General features: G+C 44.0%; 1 protein-coding gene and 1 long non-coding RNA gene across 3 annotated transcripts in view; one reads left to right on the top strand and one right to left on the bottom strand.

Moving 5' to 3' along the window:
• oxsr1b (oxidative stress responsive kinase 1b) overlaps positions 1 to 10,584 on the bottom strand; it is a 52,636-nt gene that overhangs the window by 28,754 nt on the left and 13,298 nt on the right. For both annotated transcript variants that reach the window (XM_053611563.1, XM_053611564.1), the window contains exon 3: positions 4,549 to 4,657. In XM_053611563.1, the coding sequence (XP_053467538.1) occupies positions 4,549 to 4,657 (109 nt within the window). The remainder of the gene's footprint in view (positions 1 to 4,548; positions 4,658 to 10,584) is intronic.
• LOC128599686 (uncharacterized) lies at positions 2,527 to 7,456 on the top strand. Its single transcript, XR_008384465.1, has 2 exons — positions 2,527 to 2,893; positions 4,461 to 7,456. It is a non-coding gene; the product is annotated as an uncharacterized LOC128599686 (long non-coding RNA).

The raw sequence follows: 10,584 nt of genomic DNA, 5'->3' as shown, positions 1-10,584 counted from the left end.
TGGCCTTCCCCTTCCCTGATTGTTAGAAAGATAATGGCTAGGAAATGGAAAACTGGGGGGAAATGGAGTTAGGAAGCTGGGTTCAAAGTCAGGATAACTGCACCCCTGGAACAGGGAGGGTTATGGACCTTGCTCAATCTCCCCACAGTGGCAGCTTGGACGCACTGGGGCTTCTGGTCACTGGCCCAGAGCCTTAACCACTGACCCTCCACAATACTCCGCATGGAGAACGCAGGCATTGATCGTGTTATTATTTCACTCTAACCAATAACCGATCATTTAGTAAATTCCCCTTCAAATTTACTCATACTTCTTATTGGATACCTCACCGTCAAGAATGTGCGTAGAATTCAGGTGCTTCACAAATTCAGGTGCTTCATGAGAAGTGCAATCTACAACTACAATAACACCACCACAACCTTTCTCTGGCTTCTATCTTTAAAACACTGCAGGAAGACTTCTCTTATTTACATAAAGTAAAACAATAAATTCAGCTTCTTCTTGAGGAAAGAAAAAAAAAAAAAAGTCATACGGCAGCTAATAATACAAACGCTGCAAGGTAAACTACACTGCTGACTCCACGACATTTTCCCATGACGTTTACTGGGACAGAAGCCAAACACATTACCTGGTACAAGAGTCTCTTTATTACTTAAGTGGACCTTGAAGACGAGCCAGGACCTGGAGGGAGAGGACAGGTTTGGGCCAACCGACATCTGGGAGGCGCGCGCTTTTACCTATGAGCGAAAGGGCTGACTTAGCTGTATAAAGAATACTCCGATGGACAGAAGAACCAAGCGCCAAACGGCAGCATGTGTAATTTATATACCTGGGGAAAATTTCAAGGAAATCCTCTCTACCCTTGCTGGTTCTCTTCTTCTTCTAGAACAATCTGAAGAGTTAAAAGGCCACGGCCATGTGTCTTGTTTATCGATCTATACATGAGCAGTCTGTACAGGATTTCGAGAGTCTTTTTTTGAGATTGTTGTGGCCAAAAATGTTGTTGTTTTTTTTTTTTTTAAATTCAATTTATGAGGCAACTTGTGGAATTGTTTGTGCTTTTTTTGTGGAAAGTTACTTGAAATTGCACAAAATTGTCTTTCGCAGTGATGTTTGTCAGTAAATGAGACCTTTTCGCTGTACTCATGTTCGACGCACGTGAACCGAAGAGCGCTTTGGCTGAATGCGTGTCGCGATGACGTCACATGACGCGTCTTGGACCAAATCTGAGGAAAATCTGTGGTAATTTTGTTGAAAAAAAAAACAAAACAAAACGCAAGCACCTCCGAATATTGCGCCACTTGCTTGATTTTGCCTTAATTGCAAACTCCTGGAGCATGGTGACGAGCACGATGGCTAGTTTTTAGCCGTGTGGGCACACTGTGCCGGTCCCAAGCCCGGATAAAATGAAAGGGTTGCGTCAGGAAGGGCGTAAAACCTGTGCCAAATTGAATATGTGGACCAATGATCCACTCTGGTGACCCCTAACAGGAGCAGCCAAAAGAACAACAACAACATAATTACGTTGTATTCGAACTTTTTATTTCAATTATGGAGATCTCAATGTTATACTAAAGAGAGAATGGAGTTGTATCCAAGAGTCAGTTTTTTTCCCCATTAGCTATCTAACTCCTAGTCGATGTTTTGGTCTAAAACCTCTGACAACATCGGCACGTTTATAACAATCTTTTTTATGAGACCCTTATAAGTCGATGTTACGATGCACGTCGAGTACTGTAAAGATCTCTTCATGTATTGTGATATATGATATTTTCCCACATCACCCAGTCCTACTCTCATAACTAGCATAGTGATGATGAAAACCGCAGTACTGATCTCATCACCCCCAACTGTCTGGGATCACCGGGATATTCATAACTAAACTGAACGCAGAAAATAAAACCTGGAGCTCTCCTTGGGGACGTAAGATCTTGTCTAGGCCCTGAAACAGCTGCTGCTGATGCAGCCGGAAAGGCTATTTAATTTGCTCAGGCCAACACCAGGAAAATCTTTATTGGTACTCTGTTTTAGTATCCTCTCAATCTCCCATCCGTTCGATAACGAATTTATTTCAGAGTGCAGCAGGGTCAGAGGCATGTGAAGCTCTTACTCGGGATTAAGACGAGCTGTTTGGGGAAATAAACTGAAACCGGTCTGTTTAATCCCTCTGCTTTTTATTTTACAAAGAAATTTTAAAAAAAGGAATTAATTTGTCTAATTGAATTTGTGAATGCACTCAAGGACAAACTGCTCTCATGTAAAGATTCAACGCTTAAAAATGATAAAAATTCAAATGTACAAAAATTTACATGCAAATCCTGTCATAATGAATATTATCCTGATATATAAATATATTTATTTATTTATTTAACCGCCCCCTCCCCCTGAAGCAGGCAGGCAGGTTGTAGCTAAAATAAGTACTCATTTCACAGAACTTGCATGGACAATTTGAAGCACATGCTCGATTCAGATCCTTGTGCTCTTTCCAGGGTTTCTTGGTAATAGCTGTAATAGGAGCTCTCCCCAGACATCACTCGGCGCTGAACGGAAAAGCAGGCCCCGCTGTCTGCGCTGCAGTTAACACAGCTTCCACAGCAAGCAAAGGCTCTTTGTCCCAAAGTTGTTGGAACTGACATTTCTGGTTTCCTGTAAGATACGGTTTGGCATGGGAGGCACGTTAACACACGCCTACTAGGCCAAAGTGCAGCGAGTCATGCCAAGCCAATGACGTGAGGAGGATCAGTGTATCCACGAAGGAGGGGGTGAGGAACGCATAGTAAGCATCTGTTTTCATGTAAAAGGCTTTGGGCACGGGGAAAATGCCACGTGCAGTTACGGGACCCTTTAACAGCAAGTGCTGATCATCGCTAACAGGCTGTCCGCTAACAAAAAGGTAACATTAAGGGTATTTTTATTTTTATTTTTTAAACTCTTAATATCAGCTTTACTGCTCTGTACTAATACCAAAAATTTTACTTTATTTATCTTTTTGTTTTGAACATTATTATTATTATTATTAGTAGTAGTAGTAGTAGGAGATGAATCTCCTTTAGCACTTTGTTTTTCTCTATGCCTAACAGGGCATGGTCCAGGTAAAAACAGGCATGGCTTAGGTGCCCGTCAGTCTCAGTGAAAGGAGGTGTGGCCTTTGTGCCTGTCAGTCTCAAAGGAGGCGTGGCCTTTGTGCCTATCAGTCTCAGTCAAAGTAGGCGTGGCCTCTCTGGCAGTCTCGGTCAAAAGAGGCTTGGTCTTCGTACCTGGTGATCCAGGGAAAAAGAGGTGGGGCCTCTGTACCTCCCAGACCAGGTAAAAGGATGTGTGGCCTTTGTACCTGACTTTCCAGGTAAAAGAAGTCATTGCCTTCATACATGTCAGTCCAGGTAAAAGGAGGTGTGGCCAGTGTACCAATCAGGCCCAGTAAACAATGCATGGTAGTACAGGAGGCGTGGCCTCTGTGCCAGTTATTCCCCGACCTCTCTGACAGTTAGTCATAGTAGCAGAGGCTTGGCTTTAGAGCTTCCTTTTAACGCACAACCTGAAACAAAACCTGCAACCCAAACTCTGCGTTCTGCACAAATGCGTAAAACGCCCTGAGAGCAAAAAGAATTAGAGCCTGTCCCTTCACTGTCTCTTTACCCGGACCGTGTGATTTTAAGTCTGCATCAGGGAAACATGCTCCATCTCCCTGTCACAGCAGCCTATAATCCTCCTGTCTGCTGATTACACCAGATAAATCAGGACTGAACCGTATCAACAGCTCTGCGGTCTGCACTGTACAGAGAGAGAACAGCAGCTCAGGGTTAGAGAGGATACCATCATACTCCGGCTATAAAAATTCCACAAATTGCTGGTCTACCATGACAGTGATAAACACTGCACAGAGATCTGCTTGTGATAAGTACAGCTTCCTTTTCCTGTCAGCTCGCACTGCAGCAGTGAGTCTCTGTGCTGTTTATTGCCACAGCAGCACTGTGATTAGCACCAAGAGAGAGAGCGAGAGCGCGAGAGCGAGAGAAAACACTTGGCAGACCTAAACTAACACTCATGTAGCACTGCTACACACCCCCGCAAGATCGCTCTCATTACCATCTGCATTAAATCAGTTGCATCGGTTACCTTCTGGCTTGGAATGAAAAGGTACAGCAAGGTCTGCTGTGTGAGGAGAGTCAGACAACACATCATTAATAGACAGATAATATGTACTCCTCTGCCCTGCTCCAAGCTGTAAGTGTTTTTAGTCATGTTACAACTTTTATCCTGTTTCGGACATGAGGTCGGCACGTAATTCTTAAAACAGCAACATCCTGCTGATTTTTCCGACTGGGAGATCGCGCAACCGTACAGTAATTCAGTGGAGGTTTTGCTTTTCACTGTGGAACGCATTCTGTACGTCACTAACGATTTTAACCTTTTGTGTAATGCATTTCACATACATTGTTTTTTTTTTCACCCCCCCAAAGGTTTCTGGGTCGTAGAAACTCCATGAACTTTGGTTAGATCTAGTCACGGGCCATAAACGAATCAAATATGGAAAAGACATCCACTTACCGCCGCTGAGAAGCTTCATCACCAGCCACAACTCGTCTTTCACGACGAAGGAAGTGTAGTAGGACACGATGTTAGGATGGTGGCACTGGCTCATGGCCTGAATCTCTTTCTGGGGAGAGAGAACGGGAAAGAGCAACACTAGTCAGCGTCGTCGCTACATGCAGATTGACTCCGTTTGATCGGTATGGGTAATACGTTTGCACACATGCTCATCCTGCATGGATATTCCCAGGGTAGAGTGATTCCAACATCAGGAGGTTTTTGCCAAATGATCACATGACTCAATTCAATTCGATTTGTACAGCACTTTTAACAATGGACGTTGTCTCACAGCAGCTTTACAGAAACATATAAAACACAGGATATAGATTTTAAGTGTGTGGATTTATCCCTATTGAGCGAGCCGATGGTGGTGAGGAAAAACTCCCTAAGATGATACGAGGAAGAAATCTAGAGTCAGAAGGAAGCCCCGTCCTCATTTGGGTAACGACTGATAGCGTGAAAGTAAAGGGAAGGACATAACATGATGTAGGGTATGGGAAAGCATCATCTTCTGTCGTTCATTAGACCATACAGAAGGATAAATAATAGCCGAGCAATACGAGTTTCCAAGTTAAACTATAAACAAATCGCATTTAAGGATCTAGACAGCTGTACACAACGTGCAGTTCACAGCGAGATGAAATAGCAGTTCTCTGAGACTGAAACAAGTTGACAGTCCTTCTAAACACAAGGTCTGTTTGAATTGAGCAATAGCTTTAAAAAAAAAAAAAAAAAAAAAAAAAAAAGTCACAGTTACAAGAAAAATAGGCCAGGGTGCATTAGTGGACAATATAAATAGAGTCGCTTCCCCAACTCTCCTCTCTTTCTCTCTGTAGATGCATAACTAAAACCGTGTGTCAAAGCCTTTTAGGCCCGACACAAGAGATGGCTGAGGTAATGTTGGCTCTGCAGCCCAAACTATCACTCAATTCACCCCCCTGCCAGAACCCTAGATTGGTATCTAGGCTTCCTGTTGTATTGGAATTTGTCTACTTGGCATTACCGTTTGTCACCGGTGTATACGGGTGTGGGCTTCTAATCTGTAACGGCAAAAGCCGGCCCTTTTATTAAATACCTCGCTGCAACCCTCTAATCCAAAACTAAAGCATTGTGTTCCTTAAGTCAGGGCTCACAACTAACCGCTGACCCCTCAACTGACGTTTATATCTGGGTGTACTATTAGGGCAAAGTCAACCAGCCGACAACTTAACCACTGGAGCGGAGATTTCAAAGTAAACCGCTCGTTATCGATTCCGCCGTGTGCAAATAATCCGTGCTCGCCGGAAGGACCGTATGATGCAATCGCAGTAGCATTTTCATGGGAACGGGAACACCTAGAAACACCTAGAGAGTCTGAGCAACAGCAGAACCTGAACTTGTAGAAACATGACCAGAAATCAAGAGCAATCAACTATTCCTGGAATGCAGGAGGCCTGGTAGAGATGAGTAGATCCTGGATTCCTTTCTTATTTCCCACCTGGCATCGTGTGAACAAGATTCTGAGCTATTCACCCGATGAACAGCGTTAATGTCAGATCGTTTGGCGTCGGTTAGGTTCTGACATCTACGGCCCCAAAGGTAGCTCTGATGTTATGATATAGTCCTAACTTTGTTGATACCATTTTATGAAATTGAATTCTTTGAAACGAGATGATGTGACGCACCGACGCGAAACAACGCACCTGTTATAGCAATCTTATATTCAATTAAATTAGATTTGTATAGTTTTACAGAAACATATAAACACAGCATACAGATTTTAAGTGTGTGAATTTATCCCTGTTGAGCGAGCCGGTGGCGAGAAAAAACTCGCAAAGATGATACGAGGAAGAAACCTTGAGAGGAACCAGACTCAGAAGGGAACCCGTCCTCATCTGGGTAACGACGGATAGTGTGAAAGTAAAGGGAAGTTCGTTATGGTTTTAACATGAAGTCTGTTTGTTGAACTAGTCCACTGTTCACTAAAGGAGACCTGAGTGCAAAACTGCATGTGGTAATTGCAGTCCCAAGGCCATCGCAGCAACCGTAGTCCCAGCAACCACAGTGAGAATGTCCGTGTGGAATTGAGGTCCAAAAACATTTCGATGGTACTTCAAGCGGTACCATCCTCAGCAATCTCCAGGCTGCACTGCTTGGGGTTATACATCCTATATCCACTGGCTCATTGGATTTTCCGTGTTTTAGAAGCCGAAACCTTCTAGTTTGTCTTTGCAGACTTGACAAAAATCTCTACCGGCGAAGTCACTTCAGTGTGATATCGAACGCAACCTAGCGCAGTTTATTCTGAACCTGTTAAGGAAATGCACAGAGCAGGATCTGAAGAACCAGGATTCGGCAGATTTCTTTGGCGTGATTGAACCTATTCGTTAATGACTAGGTTTTATGGAGTACACTCCTGTGTTAATAGCTCTCGTAAAGTCAGAAAGGAAAACCCTAATGTACAACCTTGAACTGGAGTTTTTGCCTTGCCCGAGTTTGGGCTCATAACCTGCAAGTTTCAGCCTGCACAGTGTACAAAGTCCTACGAGCCCAAGGATATAGGATTTTCTAAGGGTGGTGTGTCTCGAACAGGTGTCATGAAAAATTCTAGTAAAGTAAGGACACCTTTAAGTGGTGATTGCACAACATAAAGTGAAGCTTGGAAAGATACATTGTGCTCAGGTTTTACAATGCTTGTACTTTGGTTGGAAAGGTTGGGTAAAGTAATACTTAATGCAACATTCTTGCCCATTCACCAACTGACATACAAGAGACGAGCAGGACAAAGGAACCTCCTGGAGGGCATTGCACTGGTAATTATATGCTTGTGGTACTGATTCATTCTGGCCATGAAAAAAAAAAAAAAAAGAAAGCCAAAAAGAAAGAAGCCCTCCAACAAAGAGTCTAGAAGTAGGGGGTCTGAGAGAAGATGGCTTTTCTGACGGCACCCTCCCACTGACCCGCTGTTTCTTTTTGTGCAAAATCAATATCATCTGGCCAGGCGGGGGAAACCCGCTGCTTCCACAGTTCTGGGAATGGACAGCAAGTGTGAGTCAGGGTGTGTTTGTGGTCCAGGCCTTGCTCCAAGCCTTCGCCATTGCTAGATTTTTCTTTCAACTTTGGTGTGTCGGGGAGGGCAAGTCTGTGTGAAGCTGACAGACTGGAACTGATTATATACCGTTTCATAATTAAATCCAGTGTTAAGGTCCAAGAAGAGGAATGTGTGTGCAAGCTCACCTACGAAGTCTTTGTGCGTTTGGCATGCTAGAAGCTTTGTGACCTTCGGTTTTTGGCAGTAACACAGGCTCGCATTTGATCAAGGACCCCTATAGGCCAGTGCAGACTTTTTGGCTTACTTTGTTTTGTTTTTTTGTTGCAACAGAGGAATAAAAAGTATTCTAATCTGTATGATGATGTGACAGAATAAGCAAAGTACACAGTGAATTTGGTACCGGAACAACCCGATTAGAATAACATTGCTGGATCACCTCTCCGTTGGTAATATGGTACCTCATGTTTCACAAATCACGCGCTGACTACTGGTCACTTTATTTTATCCGGACAGACTACTAGTCACACAAAATGTCCAAATACCTGAATGGACATGGCAATCCCTACATGACAGGTGACGGACTTTCAGTGAACCTTGGAAAAGACTGCAGGGGTGATGCTCCTGCATTGCTAAGGTCTTCGATTCAGTGTTAAAAAAAAAAGTGTAAAAATTTCAAAAGTATTTAGACCTTGGAATTTCAAAGACATTTTAGAAAAATGTTATTTCTAGTATTTTCATGCAATCGGATCTGGCTAGTTTCTTCGTTTCAGGATGTCGTTTGCATGTTTTTCGTGCCAGAAATTAGCTCCGCCCATTTTGGTAAAGAGCTGCTCGGTTATGCTTTCCCTAAATGACGCATGCACTGTTTCAACAGAGTAAGTGTGGTGAGTTGAAGGGAAGGCATTAACTGGTAATAACTGACAACGTTGACACAACAGAGTCTTTCTAGCTCCACATACGTCGATCAGCCATAACATTAAAACCCACCTGCCTAATATTATGCTGGTCCCCCTTGTGCCACCAACACAGCTCTGACCGTTCAAGACATGACAAGACCCGACAAGACCCCACAAGACCTCTGAAGGATCGCTGTGGTATCTAGCACCAACACTAATCAGACCAGACCACCTTCTTCCACTGCGCCGTGGTCTGATTCTGATGAGGGGTCAGCATGGGCGCTCTGACCGGTCTGCAGCTACGCAGCCCCATACACAGCAAGCTTCATAGCAATTTGTGCGACAGTAGCTCTTCTGTGGGATCGGATCAGACAGGCTAGCCTTCGCTCGCCACATGCATCAATGAGCCTTGGGCGCACATAACCCTGTCGCCGGTTCACCGGTTGTCCTTCCTTGGACCACTTTAGGTAGCTACTAACCCCTGCACACTGGGAACAACCCCATAAGACCTGCTGTTTCGGACATGCTCCGACCCAGTCGTCCAGCCGATCACAATTCGGCCCTTGTCGAAGTCGCTCGGATCTTTACGCTTGCCCATTTTTCCTGCTTCCAACACATCAACTTCTACAACTGACTATTCACATGCTGCCTAATACAGTATATCCCACCTCTCGACAGGTTCCATTGTAACAAGATAATCAATGTTCCTAACATCCAAGTTTAACGATGACTCATTATCCAATTTGTTAAAAGCTCAAATGTCGGTGCTGCTGTTTATGTCTAAAGTGCAGTGTCTCATAAAGAAGGAAGACGTTCGATTATAAACGCGTTCTTGTGCAAAGACAAGTTTTAAAAGTAATATTTCACAGTCTAGATGAACACACATCCTACAGGGGTCGACCATGAGGTCGAAACATATCCACGGCGGTCTGCGTCAATCCTGAACTCTGCGGCTGGACAGCTGTGAAACAAAGGCTTTTGTGGTAACTGCTGTCTCGTGCGTCCTGCCGGCCCGCATACCGTGTGGTACAACGAAAGACACAAGCGTTCACTTCGTTACTGCGATCGAAGCAGATAGGATCCCTCAGGCACCGCTAGATCGGAGCAAATTCTGCCGAATCGCTCCATAGGAAGAAAAAGCAATACAGGAAGAAGCATCATCCCTCAGAACCATGGCACAAACCTCGACCGTGATCAGGACCAGAGCGGATCGAACATACAGACTTGAAGATTTAGTTAGGAAAGAAACAGACTTGAGATGAACTCGGATTAGATTAGATGACTAATATCGTTCTTAAACTCCCGTCCGTTCAAAAATAAGGAATTCATTCGCAAATCCGAGCTATTTTCCGCTCCAGGCCAAAAAGCTTTTACCACTCTAACAGTCGAATCAGATGAAGCGTTAGCAGGCTCGTCGTGTGTTCTGAGAATGCCCGGGGATGATGCAACACAGAGGAGCCACTATGGAGACACCATTACATCATCGTTATTCTGGCTTCTTCAGTACAGGGAGAGAGTTGAACATGGAAAAGAGAAAGGAAAAAAAAAAACCTCCCTCATGAAAGACGAAATATTCCGATGGAACGAATAGTGAGAAATAGAGATGAGCATTTTATGCAAAATTTGCTTGCATGGGCGTGGAGTGAGAATCTCTCGCATATTTACCGTGACACTGGGGTTAAAATCGCTGTACAGTGACACGTTAGTACTGAGACAGATCGTCCATGGTACGCTGATGAGGGTCTGGCTGTTTATCTTAAATTGAGTAGTGTTTGCAAAAAAATATACATAAATAAATAAATAATGCATCCAGAAGAATAAAACGCAGCAAACGTCGCAGGAAAACTTCTTTGGCGTATCAGTGAAAGCGCAATTGCACGAAACCTCTTTGGCAGTGATGTTTGTTGTTAAACGAAACCTTTTCGCTGTACTCATGTTCGACGTACGTGAATCGAAGAGTGCTTTGGCTGAACGTCCGTTGTGATGATGTCACATGAAAAACCCTGCTTCATTGCTGCGAGCGCAGAATCCTGGAGGGTCTCTAAAGAAGGTTCCTCTGTGGGGTTG

The sequence above is a fragment of the Ictalurus furcatus genome, chromosome 23, assembly GCF_023375685.1.
Source record: "Ictalurus furcatus strain D&B chromosome 23, Billie_1.0, whole genome shotgun sequence".
NCBI classification, from domain to species: Eukaryota; Metazoa; Chordata; class Actinopteri; order Siluriformes; family Ictaluridae; genus Ictalurus; species Ictalurus furcatus.
The sequence above is the reverse complement of the archived record's forward strand: the minus strand, read 5'-3'. Positions and strand labels throughout refer to the sequence as shown.